A 16,548-nucleotide genomic window follows, 5' to 3' on the forward strand; every position below is an offset into this window, starting at 1 on the left:
GAACAGCAGGCACGATAGATCATCACCTTGCCGTAACCCTCTTCGAGATTCAAAGGGACTCGAGAGTGTCCCTGATACTCGAACAACGCACATCACCCGATCCATCGTCGCTTTGACTAATCGTGTTAGCTTATCCGAAAAACCGTACTTGTGCATTATCTGCCATAGCCGATCGCGATCGATTGTGTCATCCGCCGATTTTAAATCGATGAACAAATAATGTGGGGGCACGTTGCATTCGCGGCACTTCTGCAGAGCCTACCGAATCGCGAATATTTGGTCCGTGGTGGTGCGGGAACCCATGAATCCCGCTTGGCAGTGCCCCACGAACTCCCTTGAAAATGGTGACAATCGGCGGCAAATAATTTGAGAGAGGACCTTGTAGGCGGTGCTAAGTAGTGTTATCGCGCGGGCGTTGCAGCAATCCAACTTGTCCCCCTTTTTGTAGATTGGGCAAACGACACCCTCCATCCACTCCTCCGGAAGATTACCCAGCGCAGCGCTCTAGCAAGTGTTTCACCACCGTATTTTAATAGCTCGCTGGGTAGGTGATCTACACCGGCAGCTTTGTTGTTTTCAGCCGACCGATCTCCTTGACTTCTTTGAGATCAGGAGCCGGCAGCCAATCGTCTTCTGCGCGTGCTCCAAGATCCGTTGCCATATCGCCTTCGTCCTCTGCTGCTACACCGTTGAGGTGCTCGTCATAGCACTGCGTCCACCTGTCAATCACCTCACACTCGTTCGTAAGAAGGTAGCCGTCTAAGTCCCTGCACATTAGGGTGGGGCAAAATGATCATTTTTTCAGCACAGCACTTTTTTGGTTCCTTTTGGGGTCCCAAACAACTGTGCAAAATTTGGGGTCGATTGGTGTTGACCCGGCGTAGCGCATTGCGTTTGAAATTTGTATGGAGATTAGTATGGGAAAACCTACATTTTTGCATTTTTAATTCTACAGACTACTATTCATCCTTCAGTATGCAAACAAATAGATAGAAGTGTAGTCCAGGATATACTGAAAAACTTTGCCGAAGGATGTATGGTGTTAGAATGTCTCTAAGCCATGTTATAGCTGTTCAAAGTTCGATACATCGAATTAAATGCCAAAAATCATTTTTATTGCCAACACTGCCGGTGTACCAATGGTGTTTCATATAGCATTCCGAAATAACATTATATATTTTAGTTTTATCACATTGATATGTTTGGATGAATTATTCAAAAGCCTTAGCTAAATTTCATGAGCGTAGGTAGTTGAGCAATGGGGCGTAGTGAGGGGGATGGGGGGGAGGCTTTAATATGTAGAAATTCGAACTGAAATGTTGTCGAGTTGGAAAGTTCAGATGAATTATTTCAAAACAATTACACAATGTCCTACGCATAATAGTAACGATGAAATAAAACATACTGTATCCCTTTGCCTTGACTTTTATCAATAGATGTTACGTTGCAGACTGAATAAACTGATGTCGATTTGATATGTCAGAGGATTATATTTCGGTTTAATACGCATTATGATTTGATAATTTCTATGCTGTTCGATCACGAGGCGTGAAGCTAATTTCTGGATTTCAACATGAAATCCACCAGATCCCTGCAATAATTTTTGCTTCAGGTGATCGAACAGCATCGAAATGAGCATCCCATCAATCATAGTGCCTATTAAACTGAAACATAATCAATGCAATCCTCTGACATATCAACTCGATATCAATTGATTCAGTCTGTAACGTAACTTCTATTGATAAAAGTCAAAGCAAAGGGATACAGTATGTTTTATTTCATTGTTACTATTATGCGTAGGACATTGTGTAATTGTTTTGAAATAATTCATCTGAACATTCCAACTCAACAACATATCAGTTCGAATTTCTACATATTAAAGTCCCCCCCCCCCTCTCACTACGCCCCATTGCTCAACTACCTACGCTCATGAAATTTAGCTAAGGCTTTTGAATAATTCATCCAAACATATCAATGTGGTAAAACTAACATATATAATGTTATTTCGGAATGCTATATGAAACACCATTGGTACACCGGCAGTGTTGGCAATAAAAAATGATTTTTGGCATTTAATTCGATGTATCGAACTTTGAACAGCTATAACTTGGCTTAGAGACATTCTAACACCATACATCCTTCGGTAAAGTTGTTCAGCATATCCTGGACTATACTTCTATCTATTTGTTGGCACACTACAGGAAGAATTGTAGTCTGTAGAATTAAAAATGCAAAAATGTAGGTTTTCCCATACTAATCTCCATACAAATTTCAATCGCAATGCGCTACGCCGGGTCAACACCAATCGATCCCAAATTTTGCACAGTTGTTTGGGACCCCAAAAGGAACCAAAAAAGTGCTGTGCTCGGTTGATGTGGCTATGATTACATTTTTCCATATAACAATGCCCCACCCTACTGCACATATCGGCTTGCGGATCGTAGCCTTTGCGCGAACTGTTCAGCTTCTCGTAGAACTTCCGTGTGTCGTTCACGCGATACAGTTGTTTCATCGCTTCGCGGTCTCGTTCCTCCTGTTGGCGCGTTTTTCTCCTGAGGACCGATGTTTGCCTGTTCCGTGCTTGTTTTATCGCTCCACATTCTGTCTCGTTCCGTGCTGCAGCATCCTCGCCCCTGCTGCATTCTTCTCCTCTGTTAACTGCTTACATTCGTCATCCAACCAGTCGTTTCTTCGATTCGGAATCGCTGTACCTAGTGCCGCTATGGCGTTGGTACCCGCTCAAAAAAAAGGTTGATAGCACTCAGTCCACGCCGGCCTAAGTTCAAATGACATAAACTCACGCATAAGATAGTAGTTAGCAGTACATTATTTCACCGTTTTGACGATCGAGTAACGATGCTATGCCAACATCGCAATCGATGCATAGTACTTTTGAGTTAACATAAGAGAATAATTTTATACCAATTAGGTCAAACTCTATAATGTCTCGTAACAATATGTTTCAGATGTCCCTCTAGAGCTTGGAGCCTCAACCTGTTGATAATATGTTGTTGTATGTGCCTCGTTTCGAATAGTTCAGAATGGAAAATATCATAGAAGGCTCTGAGGGAGAAAAATCACGTGGAATCTATGAATGGATCGAACGTAAACTGTCAAACTTCGTTACGCTTTTCATCGATGCACATTTTTTGAAAAAAAAAATAAAGGTTGCTATGGAAGGTTTCCGTCTGTGCACATGTTCGTGCATCGAACCCACCGTTTACTACCAAAATGGGTTTGATTATTAAATAAAAATTGGCTTCAATGGTTGAAAATTTATTTTTTCTTTCCAAGTATCTAATGGTTTACTTCAAATCGAATTCTGATTAAAACTTCATACAAATTTTTCTTCATTGTGCTATTCGTATAAGAACAAGGGCAATATATTATCGAAAAAACATATATGTTATATGTAAAATACTACGCATAATATTAAAAAAATATATTACCAACTTCTTCCCTACTTAATGGAACAGTGAACAGACGTCCATATCGCGCGTTAAAAATTAAAAATTATTCAAAGCTAATTGAGATACCACCTCCAAGTGCGCTACTGAATATAATAAAATTTATAGCTGATCACATGGAATTCAAATCGTCATAGTTATAGATATATAGTTGGGATATGTTGGCATGGCGGCGCCAGTGTTTCAACGTATATTTGCACAAGTATTATAAACTTACTTGTTCAAACATGGATGCCTGTTCGCTGCGCTAATAGTACCAAAATAACACCATATTCATCGGCATCTATTTGTACCCAAAAATATACAGTATAACTACTAATATCAACTTACTAACACCACGCATTCATCCCGTCACATTTTCGGGAACATTTCGGCATCCTGCCAGTCTCTTCTTTTATCCCAAAAACAGGATCAACCGTTGAGCGAACGGCTTACTCCGCCATCTAGTCCCGTCACCGGTGGAGAATTCCAATCCGAAGAAAGCCCAGTTGAATATTCCAGCACCTACAGAAATCTGACACCTGCCCCACAATCCGAAGACATATTTTGCAGCGGCAGGCCCGCTAAGATTACTACAGACGATTCCATTCCAAAGAAAGCTACCTCAGTGGCGCGTGAAATGTTTTTGGCTCCGACAGATGAACCGATCGTACCGCAATCCGTTGATTCGTCCTCCGAAATGAGCATTAATTCGCGACCTGATGAAAGTCTGACGTACAGCGAAGACTCTGATGTGACTCGAATCTATGAAATCGGAACAGGAGAAACGAAACTGATTCACGGGGACGTGATAACATCATCCAGTAACGCCCTTGACGAAGCGAACAAACAGTACGGCAGCGAAGTAGTTTCCGAAGAAATTCTTGAGATAATGCCTCAAACAAATAGTTTCGCTCCAACAGAAGACGACCGTTGCTCTAGTCCTACTATTGATCGGAGTAACCTAATAAGGCCTCGATACGTTCGAATGAAGCAGCTGTCGCCCGAAACCATAAGATTTTTCTCACCGAAGAAAGCTTTCCTATCTAACAGTAGTAGTCTCACAAACTCCGCATTATTGTCTCAGTCGTCCAGTGAAATTCGTGATCTGCCTCATCAGGTGAGTTTTTTTTTTACTGTACGACATTCTCGATCGTAACCGAATTCTTGATTTTTTTTCAGCACACCCACCAGTACCACTCTTCACTGCATCTCGATTTCCCTGCTAGTCGTAGTGTACCAATCCACGAGTTCATCATTGAGAAGGAAGTGATGGAAGTATTACCATCGGTGAAGGAACTAGCCAAGTGTTACGTTAATTCTGGAAGCGAAGCTGTTCCGAAACCGGTCCTGAAACCAAGGGTATGTTACGAAATCGGTTATTGATAGCTAAGTGAAGCTGTACATATTTATTCATAACGCTGCGCAAAAAAATCAGTTCAATATTTGGATAGATGACATTAACACAAAAATAAGTTTGCTGTTGAATATTCAGAATTATGAAGGATCAAACAATTACAACAACAGCGTGCGATCCGCCCAAAATCGTCTACGCAAGGCAACGCAATAGGTACATGCCGTTTTGAGGAAAGCGTTTTGGAGCCAAAGCGCGGGATTAACCGACAAAACGCTATATCTTTAGTAACTTTACATTAAACCCAATAAGTAAAGCGAATTATGGTCATCTATCCTATTCTTAATTTAATTAGGTTAAAAATCAGATTTTAAACCGCATAAGTACATATGAGCATGCTTCTTGCTTTTTTCGTATATAAATTCTAAGTTTGATAATTACATATTCATTTTTTTCACGCCATCAATACTATAACTGCGACTTTCTGTGAAAAAAATAAAACACTCGTACTGTAGATCAAGCTTCGGAAGGTAAATTATTTGCTTTAAATTCGTAGTAACGCTATATGTGTGCAAATCAGTAAATAATTGCCTCACTCATCTCAAACACTTATCAACTAACAGTATTATCAACTCTCACTTAATAAATTTTTCAAAAAACAAACGCCGCACTTACTGTTCCACTATAGATTAAACTTCTACATGTTTGTTACCGAGTTGTTACTAAACTCTTGATATGAGCAGGTACATATTACAAATCATTTCATCGCTGCTTGTTACATGTTTTACGATTCCTCTGTGAAAGATTCATCACGTAAGCTAACACAACTATTTTTCGATACAGGATTTCATCCGTCAGTCAACGGATATGATAAACGAAGAGCCCCAGTCAGCCGAACGAACCGGCATGCCGCTGATACAGGATAAAAATCTACGGATGTACAAAAGCACCAGCAGTATCAGTGCAGCGGATGAGATTCGCGAAATTCGTCGACTGAATCTGGAAGCGTACAACCAGCAAACGTTCATCCCGATGGCTCCAGGGCACAGTATTACGGCGCGTAGTCTTTCCAAGCAAATCAGAGACGATTTGAAGTAAGCATTTGATACGAATTTAAGTGAGAAAAATTTAAACTAACACACAACCGAACTTGTTTCAGGACTAACATCACCGATGACCTCAAGGTGCACGGTGGACACTCCAGTCCTGAAAGACCCAGTAGTCCCGTGTTTGAGCCCGGCCATCTTCGTAGCAGTATACAGTTTTTTGAAAATCTTAAGAACAAATAGTTAACAGTCCGCGATTTGTAAAGTCGAGATTTTCCAGCAGTGCCATTATAATTTCTATTCAAAATGATACCAAAATTTAAAACGTAAGGGATTTTGGCTGAAAGTTATTTATTGATTAAATTAATAATGAACTAATTTAGAGTGAAGGAAGTTGCCTTAAACCAGATCATTCGATAAATAGTCAATAGGCAACTACAAACTACAAGCATTACAGTAATTCACTTTTGAAAAAAAAGGAAATTGAACATATATTGGATTGTATTTAATCGTTTGAAAAAAAACGAAAAAGGAAATATATTTTGTGCTTATGTTCTAATTATTCTAAAGGAAAGTAAACTTTTGCAAAGTAAATCTATTTACGAAAACTGAGCTGATGACTATTCACTGAGATCCGAACACCTTCCATTATTATTTGGTCTAGAATTGAAAACAAAATCCTATCCACGATTTCTATTTAGACGTAGCATAAAACATGCCCGAAACGAATTGAGCCGCACGTCAATCTCTCCTTCCTCCAGCTGAAATAATTTATCGAACAATACATTTAAAAAGTTTAATATCACCATTCTCACCATACCTCATCAAATTTGTAAATTTCCTGATAGCACGAAGGTGACACGCACTCCCGTATGCAACGCGTCTTCTGAATACCGTCATGGATTGAGCAGCGAGCGCTCTGGTCACAAGCAGATTCGTACTCCCGGAAGGCCATTTCCTGCAAGGTTAAAAAACGGAACTGGCGATATCAGATTCTAAGTGGGGCCACTAACAAATTAATAACTTACATTTTTGCTTGTTTCCTTGTAGTCATATTCGGGAAATTGGAACACCACTTTACCAGTATCGGAGAAAGCACGCGGCAGCAGAACTAGCATTACCATTAGCCATCGTTCTAGGTTATAGTCTACTAACATTTTCAGTTACAGTAATAAAATACTATGCATGGGAATTCAAACTGCACATGCACTTTGTTTTAAAAGGTGACATGGAATAAATATGTATGTTTAGATAAATAGTTTTTATTGACAGCATTAACTGCGCCTGCGCGACCAATCGATATACGGTACAACTTGTCCAGTACGGTGTGTTTTCTAATTTTATTAAAATTCTCGATTTTTGTTCAAATAGTCGAATAAAATGATTTGAAAGCATTAGAGAATTGTTCTCGGTAATGTAAAAGCAGGGAATATTTTATGAATTGGAAAAATCTGTTAAAAAAATGTCTATTATTTTAAATATAATTCTCAAAGTTCCTTTTTCAAAATTTATCTTCTTTGAATATTTTATTAGTTCCTTATAATAAAAATTGTCGATAGATCTCGGCACCGACCGGTTGGCTCGTTGAGTACGCAAGGTCCACCGCCGGGGACTACATCGAGTCCGAACAAAAACGAGCATATATATATATCGGGAGAAATCCACCGCCGGGGAATTCACAGTCGGAGTAGAGAGGATTCACCACCGGTGACTATCTGAGTATATCGTGACGTGACACAGCTAAGAGCTAGTTGACTCACTAAACGGGCATCGGCATCGAGAGAAATTCCGCTGACAGGGAACTCTCAGTCGGAGTAAGCCTCACGGAAACCAGAATTAAATGGCTTGCGGTACCTTTCCGCTGGGAAATGTCCGAGTGAAGTTTTATTAATTTATTTATTTATTCATTCGACTTTGGCGTCAAGGGCCACACAGACAATTTCTTATTCTAAGTTTCTTAATGCAGGAGCTGAACGGCTGATTGTATCCATAGGTGGTTCGATGTGCAGGAACAAGAAGAAATTGGTGATTTCGAATCTGGCCCGGACCGGGTGCTGGGATGGACCACCACGGCCCACTCAAAACGAAAACCACCATTCAAAGGCGAGATCTCGAATCAGGATTCAATTGTTAAACAATGAAATTTAATTCTTCATAATAGTATCTAAAAATGAATTGTATATACTATCTTACCCGGGCGAATGACCAGGAGGTTAAAGCCCCATTAAACAAACAAACAAACGAGACGGATTATGTTTAAAGCTCGTTTGCACGCGATTGATGTACGACTGATACGTGGTTCTAAGGCATTCGTTATAGTACGCATCAATTGAGTGCAAATTCTCTGTTTTCCGGAGACCTGCGGCGAAATTTCTATGGCAACTATGGCGGGGGACTATCAAGTTTAAGATTTCAAGCAACTTATCGTAGAAAATGGTCATTGCTGCGTCTGTTGTAGATTCATTAAATAGGCCAACCCAACCAACGGAGAGTAGATCACTATTGCGTTGCGTTGCGAAGCACGGTGCTATTCGTAGATTGCATACTAACGATAATCATGTTGTCTATAGGTTGTTTAACTCATCTTGCTTGTGAGATAAATGATCGGAAATGAGCTTTATCTCTTTTGAGTTTAGTCAACTCAAAGCATGAGAATCGTCATTGCTGGGCACGACCATCTTCACCGATACTTAGGATAGGGTAGGAAATGTTGATGTAATACCTACTTAGGAAGGCCACCTACTCAGCGACGCTTCCATAGGTATTATGGAGTTGGATTGAGGGACAGGTATAGGTCTAGGATTCGCCACAAGCAGGTAATGCGACCACGAAATGGATATATTTTTATGCGGTGGGATGGTTCGTTTCCGAGTATACGAATACTCAGAGCAAAAAGATATTTAGTTATGTTTTTCTTGTGTTTAAACTCTGGGTAGCCGGCCATCGAGAGTGATTTACTTTTTCCTAAACTACAGCAATTTGGACTCCAAACAGCCGGCCGTGGGAGTATTGCTAAAACTGTGACTAATCTGATATAATCGCTAACCGGTACTATCGGGCATAATGTGAAGAAAAACTAAGTAAAGTGCGAAATGATCGAGAAATAATATCAAGAATAAACAATTTGCGATGTTTTAGAATGAATCGCGTGCTTGAAGGAGAATAAAACTTACGCATCAAACAATAACAAAAATAACTGGTTAGTATCGATATCGAAATTACAAAAGGGATAAAATAAGTACTTATCTTATCAACCCGATCTGTTAACGTGGTCAGTTTTCTGCTTCTGATTTCCAGTCACCAGGTGTTCAAATGCAACCGACCCGTCATTTATGAACTCCATATTGGTGTTGTCATCCTTTTACCATCAATCTGCATTTTTGTCTCACTCGTATTTCGAAGATATATTTTTCATCACATGCACCCACTTCAAAACAATGCACAATTACTTAGCTCTTCGGAAGGCGTAACGCCACCCTGCCTGCTCAACTAAATCGTTAAAAATACTATAATTTAGGCACCCGAAACTATTGTCAATGGTCACGGAGCAAAATTAGATTGGTTATCTGCTTCGAAATGTGTCTGTCACATTGAAACCTCTACTGAAACTGAAATTCCTGACCGACAATTCCATATTAAATTTGCAAAAGGGCGAATGAGATTTGTAAACAAACTTTTATTTTGATGGTTTCTCTTAATTTACTATAATTTTAAAGCGGAGAACAATTGAAATTACTTCTACGAAGGGTAAACATTTACATTAACGCATATTTTTCATGAAATTCTACTCTGCAGCAGACTAATGAGCGAAACATGTTTGTTCACAAAAAACACTTTCGCCCTTTTGACGAATTGCATACACAATTATTTTGGCACTAGAAAAATAAATCAAACAAAAAATTTCAACCGTTACCATCGCCTCCTGCGATCAAACTCCTCAACGGAGGTACACGCCACCGAAAAACTACCTAAAATTCAGTACTTTTGACCCAATCTCGTGGTATCGTGCAGGAAGGTAAAATTAGGTAAACCGTGTTAAAGGTAGTTTCCATTTAACTACGGCAAAAAATAACTCAGCCTTGAGTTTAACTTTCTTAAATTTAAGTTGAATTTACCTAATTTTGAGTATACCCCAAACAACTTAAAAGTACCTTACTGTACGGAAGACCTCGACTGAGTCGATTCTCTCGTTTTGTTTTTGACAACACTAATAAGTGCAAAAGCGACGCACAGCTCAAAAGTACCTAAATTTAAGTTAAAAAAAACTTATTCTGTAGGTACCAATAACACATTGTCAAGAGTAATTGCAACGCGTTCACCATTGGCATTCATGCCCATAACTACACCGCTTCCTGCTCCGATCGATTTAGTTTTCGTTCCGTCTGCAAGTGTAACGTCCACGATGACTCCACGTTTGAATTCAGTGAAAAATGCGTGGTCATTCGTCATATGGCACGTACAGCCACTGTCGATCGTCCACGCTCTCGTAATAACATCGCCGGCAAAAAAGCATACGGCACCACAGATTACATCATCCGATACTACCTGCTTCGATCGTTGGCCATCGTTCCCTTCTGCTTGGGCTTGTTTCACTTTTTGCTTAACAGCCTGGTTCGACCCCGATGGTTTTTGATTTTCATTTGCATTTTCACCACCCTTTTCCGCAAGAAACTTACGGCAGTTTCTCTTAAAATGACCCGGTTTCGAACAATAGAAACACTTTTTGTCATTTTTTCCTTTATCCGATACCCTCAGCGCTTTCTCACTATTATCAACAGGTCCAATGTGACTTGCTCGCTTTTGGTACTCGTCACGCAATCGAGCTACTACTAGATCCATCGTAAGATCTTCCTGCGGCCGATTCTCCAACGATGTAACAAAGCTGTTGTACGACGATGGGAGACTACGCAACATCATGATTATGCGCAAAAGTTCACTGAGTTCCACTCCCGCGTTATCGAGGCGTTCATACAAACACTCAACTTCTTCGAGATGCTTCTCCACATCACCACCTTCGCGCAAATTCTTCGAGCACAACTGCTGCAACAACATTGCCTGATTCCCGATGGTAGCCTTTTCATGATAGACTCTCAAATTTTCCCACATTTGATGAGCCGTTTCACACTTTTTCACGAAGCGGAGTTGACTGTCTTCGACAAATAGCGCGATCGTCGCTCGCGCCTTCACGTCACTTTTCTTCCACAGCTCATAAACATCATCAACCTCCTCCGGTTTCGGCTTCTCGATTGTGTCCCACAAATCCTCGCGTTCTAGCAAAGACCGCATGCGGAACTTCCAGGAGGCATAATTTCCATTGCTGAGCTTCGCAAACGATGCTTTCCAGCCGTCGGCCATTTTGTGTTTTTACAACCACGCCGCTATTATTTCTTCGGAAAGCCAAAAAGAACGAAACTTCCCGGTAAACCAGCCTTCTACCGAAAACACTTATTTTCCGCACTCCCGGGATACTGGGCCCATAACCTGAAGGACGCGACGACCAGCAGGTATACAAAACCGGAGTTAAAATTACGGACAACAAAGGCTTTCAACCGGCAGCAGAAAAAACAACGCGACCATTCTCCAGTGAATCGTGTTTATTAGTAGTCGTTTCTTACAGCGTATGAAAAAGAGTATAATGCAGGCACACAAGGTACGTAATACTACAGGTAGTTAAAAAAAAATCTTCTCTGATATTCCCCTTTTCGCAAGGTATTTTAACGAGGTACTCATCCTACTCCATCACTAATAAGTGCAAAAGCGACGCACAGCTCAAAAGTACCTGAATTTAAGTTAAAAAAAACTTATTCTGTAGGTTATTTTACGGTTGCGTGTAGATCACTATTTAGCATGGCAAAGTCGCAGCAATCAAAATCGAATTCAGTTCGGATATCGTCAAGTGGGTGAATAAAAGAGATTATAACTACTAGAAGTCGCATGCCGCTGCTAACACTGATAATTTATCATCTCGCTCTTACATATACTAGGTTCATTAGTTTGACACATATTCCCCGGGTACACACATGTCAAAGTAATGGGATACAATATGCTAGAGCGAGACCCCATGTTTCAGGTACCAGCAACCCGGCGCGACCGGGGCAGGGGGGCATAAACCCCTGGACGCTGGTCACCAAGAAGAAGCCGGCACCGACACCGGAGGTACCGCGGCCCGCGAAGAAGGCCAAGGACAGAGGTGAGACCTTGTCGTTAAAAACCGACAAGGACAAACACGCCGACGTCCTAAAGTCGATGAAGGCGGCCGAAAGCCTCTCGGCCCTTGGGCAAGATGTGCGTAGCGTGAGACGCACCAACACGGGAGAAATGCTTGTGGTGCTAAAGCGAGGCGCACAATCTAGTGCGGTGTAGAAGGCCTTGGCCCAAGAGGTCCTTGGTGAAGGCGCCCAAGTCAGGTCGCTAGGGGCAGAAATGACTCTCCAGTGCAAGCATGGACCCAGTTCACGACCGCAGAAGATGTCGTCGCAGCCGTTAAGGAGCAATGCGACGTGACAATCGAGCGGGCCTTCGTGCGTTTTAGAGAGGGACCCTCCGGCACCCAAGTAGCCTACCTCAGGCTACTGAAGGCGGATGCCAAAAAGGTAACCGAGAAAAGTAAGCTGAAATTCAGCTGGTCGGTATGCCCAATTAGCATACCCCAGCCGCCTTCAGTGGATAGGTGCTATCGGTGCCTTGAGTCCGGCCACAAAGCCTACGAGTGCAAGGGCATAGACAGGAGCAAACTATGTCGTCGCTGCGGCGAGGAGGGGCATAAGGAGCGGGGTTGCACTAAGGCGAGTGCAAGTGCCTTATCTGCACCGCTAAGAAGCAAGCCCATAAACATGCTATGGGCGGACCTTCGTGTCCCTTCGGTGAGGTAAATAAGAAGAAGCCGTGAACGTTACACAGCTAAATCTTAACCATTGTGCAGCAGCCCAACAGCTGCTGTGGCAGTCGGTCTCGGAGTCGAGGACAGATGTCGCCCTCTTATCAGACCCGTACAGCATCCCTGCTGGCAACGGCAATTGGGTATCGGACGGGTCTGGAATGGTGGCAATCTGTACAACGCACAGTGGCGGCTCTTCCAACAAAAGTCGGACAAAACCTCAAATGTTACCTAATTTGGCTGAAAATCACAAGTTAAGCTAATTTTGAGGTGCTGAGCTCATTTTTGATGTCAAAAGTCGTAAAATATTAAATGCATTTTTCCATACAGTGTCATTGAACCTTTCTTATAACTATGATCCCGTTTTCATGATAGATTTTCCGTTACTGTTCACCAATGTCAACAACATCATAAAAAATGAAGAACACTACTTAAAAACCATTGTTGAACGTGTTGGTTTACTGTAGATTGTCTAATTATTTTACACAAAACACCATGTGTCTCCATATCAGCAACAAAGCTTCAAAATCTCCTTAAACCTTTTTGTGCACCTAGGCGCAGAACGAGACCATGATATTCGAAAAGTAGAGGTAATTTCACATAGAATGTATACTATGTGACCGTTCCGAAATGATTCCGAAATTTGTACAGAATACATTAGTGAACAAAGTATTTTTGATCTGACCACCTTAAACATATTTAAACTAAAAAGTCATAGTTCCAAGCAAATGTACCAAATGTATTTTACTCACTAACCAAGTTCTTTAGTTCCTCTACACAACGAAACAATGATGGTTTCGGAAATGAAAATCATTAAAAAAAATCCGGACTTTGGTACGTTAAAAATCGTGTTCTTATCCAATGATCATAAAATTTCGAATATACATCATTCAACACATGAGAAATTTAGGAAAAATATAAAATATCAATATTTCAAAAATAAATATTTGAGGTTTTGGCCAGCCTCCGGCCACTGTGCAACGGGACGGTTCCCGGTTCCTCCGCCGAGGGTGTTGCGATTGCCAAGATCAATGGTGTGTTCTATTGCAGCTGCTACGCTCCACCAAGGTGGCCAATAGAACAGTTCAACCAGATGATCGACAGGCTCTCGTCGGACCTAGTGGGCCGGAAACCGGTAGTCATAGCGGGAGACTTTAACGCTTGGGCAGTGGAGTGGGGCAGCCGCTGTACAAATAGCAGGGGTCAAGCGCTAATGGAGGCGCTTGCGAAACTCGATACTGTGCTAGCTAATAATGGCTCCGCTAGTACATTCCATAGAAACGGGGTGGAGGCGTGGATTGACGTAACATTAGCCAGCCCGAGTTCGGCTCCAGGCATGGAATGGAGGGTAGACGAAGGCTACACCCATAGCGATCATTTAGCAATCCGCTTTAGGATCAACTATGGTGTGCAGCATCCGAGGGCGGGAGATCTCTGTCAGGTACGCGGGTGGAAGTCCAATCACTTCGACAGCGAAGCTTTCACCGCGGCCCTGGGACTGCACACTTAATTTAAATTACTGGGTACAGCAAAAATTTGCTGGGGTTTTGAACAGCAAACCGTTCGGTAATCAATTCAGTAAAATAATTTGGTACCGAACTCTCCGCAATCCGTTCTATCCAAACGTCAAAAAACACTGATCAGTCAGCAGTTTCCTCTGAAAATGGCGACTTGACAGATGATTTGCTGTACCTGTTTTGTAAGTTTTTGATGAGGTTCGGTAACGTTGGTACAATTTTGCCGAACAATCAGTCAGTATTTTACTGGATAATGTTTATAACAGAAGAGCTGATAAATTCAGTGAAAAATATTGCGAGTTTCAGTAAATTATTCGAAAAAGTACTGAAAATCGCCAAAAAATTAAAACTATTCCGCAAATTTTTAAACAATTTGCTGACAACTAGTTAAAAATATCACTTTACTGAGCAAGTCGTCAAAAGAAATTACTGAACAAGTTTGGGCTGGGTTAGTGTGTGGAGGCCAACACCGACAGTCTAAGCGGGGATGCGCTGGTAGTTGTTCTAGCACGCGCGTGCGACGCCACTATGCCGAGAAAAACACTGCCAAGAAACGGAAGATGCCCGGTATACTGGTGGAGTGCCGAGATTGCAGCTCTACGGTTAGCCTGCCTCAGAGCTAGACGTAGGATGCAAAGAGCTCGCACCGAGGATGCAAGAGAGATCCACCGTGAAGTGATTCGAGCTGCGAAATTGGCCCTTAACAAGGCTATTAAAAGCAGCAAAGGAGCGTGTTTCGACAACCTGTGGGAGAGTGCCAACGCGAATCCATGGGGTGACGCCTACAGGATAGTGATGGCCAAGACCAAAGGGGGCTCTTCACCCCCAGAACGGTCTCCGGATTATCGAAGTACTCTTCCCGTCTCGAGCCACAAGCCCCTGGCCACCTGCACTACGAGACAGTGCGGGCACGGCCGAAACGGTGGCTCCGATGACGAATGAAGAACTACTCGCAGTGGCTAAATCCCTAGCAATGAACAAAGCTCCAGGGCCGGATGGAGTTCCAAACAGCGCTCTTAAGGCAGCGATCATAGCGAACCCGAACATGTTCAGGCTAGCTATTCAGAGGTGCCTTGACGAGTGCCGTTTCCCCGATAGATGGAAAAGGCAGAAATTGGTGCTGTTGCCGAAGCCCGGGAAGCCGCCAGGTGACCCATCTGCGTACAGACCAATCTGTCTGATCGACACGACTGGCAAACTGCTTGAGAGGATTATCCTCAACAGGCTAACCCCGTACGCGGAAGGTACGGACGGCCTGTCAAGCAACCAGTTTGGCTTTCGGAAGGGTAAGTCCACAGTTGACGCTCTCAACTCAGTGATAAATGCTGCCGAGATAGCGATCCAACGAAAAAGGCGAGGCATTCGATACTGTGCGTTAGTGACACTTGACGTGAAGAACGCATTCAACAGCGCAAGCTGGGATGCCATCGCACTCTCGTTACACCGGCTTAGCCTACCGGTGGGTCTGTACCGGATCCTGGAAAGTTACTTCCAGAACCGCGTACTACTATACGAGACCGATGCCGGTCAGAAAAGGGTTCCGATTACCGCCGATCCTAGCCCCGGTGCTATGGAACCTCATGTATGACGGGGTTCTGAGACTGAAGTTCCCTCCTGGGGTCAAGATCGTCGGCTTTGTCGACGACGTTACCTTGGAGGTCTACGGGGAGTCAATCCCTGAGGTAGAACTAACCGCAGAACACGCGATCAGCATAGTGGAGGAATGGATGAGCGAGAGAGGCCTGGAGCTCGCTCATCATAAGACGGAGGTAGTTATCGTCAACAACCGCAAGTCGGCACAACATGCAGTTATCCATGTGGGAGAAGTCGCGATCACTTCACAGCGAAGTCTGAAGTCTCTCGGAGTCATTATAGACGACAAGCTGACCTTCGGCAGCCATGTCGACTATACATGCAAGAGAGCGTCGACTGCTGTTGCGGCTCTATCGAGGATGATGTCCAACAGCTCAAAGGTGTGCGCCAGTAGACGTAGGTTACTGGCAGGCGTTGCCGTATCTATCCTCAGGTACGGCGGCCCGTCATGGTCAAGGGTAAACAGTTACCTACAAAAACTGGAGAGCACCTACCGCGTGATGTGCCTCAGAGTGATATCTGCCTACCGCACGGTATCACACTATGCATTCTGCGTGATAGCGAGCATGATGCCAGTCGGGCTGGTCATTCGGGAAGATGAGGAGTGCTTCGAGCTACGTGGAAATAGAGGAGCCCGCGAGCGCACCAGGGTGACCTCGGTCGCCAGATGGCAGCGTGAGTGGGACAATTCCTCTAAAGGTAGGTGGTCCCACCG

At 42.9% G+C, this 16,548-nt stretch overlaps 2 protein-coding genes across 11 annotated transcripts in view; one reads left to right on the plus strand and one right to left on the minus strand.

Moving 5' to 3' along the window:
* LOC131691876 (uncharacterized) overlaps window positions 1-6,458 on the plus strand; it is a 129,750-nt gene extending 123,292 nt beyond the window's left edge. For 8 of the 10 annotated variants that reach the window (XM_058978554.1, XM_058978553.1, XM_058978560.1 and 5 more), the window contains 5 exons: window positions 3,853-4,566; window positions 4,629-4,808; window positions 5,316-5,330; window positions 5,644-5,894; window positions 5,960-6,458. In XM_058978554.1, the coding sequence (XP_058834537.1) occupies window positions 3,853-4,566; window positions 4,629-4,808; window positions 5,316-5,330; window positions 5,644-5,894; window positions 5,960-6,089 (1,290 nt within the window). In that variant the 3' untranslated portion in view covers window positions 6,090-6,458. The remainder of the gene's footprint in view (window positions 1-3,852; window positions 4,567-4,628; window positions 4,809-5,315; window positions 5,331-5,643; window positions 5,895-5,959) is intronic. The other 2 variants (XM_058978558.1, XM_058978557.1) reach the window with 2 other exon arrangements.
* A 13-nt stretch (window positions 6,459-6,471) lies between these two features.
* LOC131691877 (uncharacterized) lies at window positions 6,472-7,100 on the minus strand. The gene is made up of 3 exons (XM_058978564.1): window positions 6,875-7,100; window positions 6,667-6,804; window positions 6,472-6,607 (listed from the first exon to the last, which is right to left on the minus strand). The coding sequence occupies exons 1-3, from the start codon at window positions 7,001-7,003 to the stop codon at window positions 6,527-6,529; spliced, it is 348 nt and encodes a 115-aa protein (XP_058834547.1). The 5' UTR covers window positions 7,004-7,100; the 3' UTR covers window positions 6,472-6,526.
* Between the last annotated feature and the right edge of the window lie 9,448 nt (window positions 7,101-16,548).

The sequence above is a fragment of the Topomyia yanbarensis genome, chromosome 3 (assembly GCF_030247195.1).
Source record: "Topomyia yanbarensis strain Yona2022 chromosome 3, ASM3024719v1, whole genome shotgun sequence".
Lineage (NCBI taxonomy): Eukaryota > Metazoa > Arthropoda > Insecta > Diptera > Culicidae > Topomyia > Topomyia yanbarensis.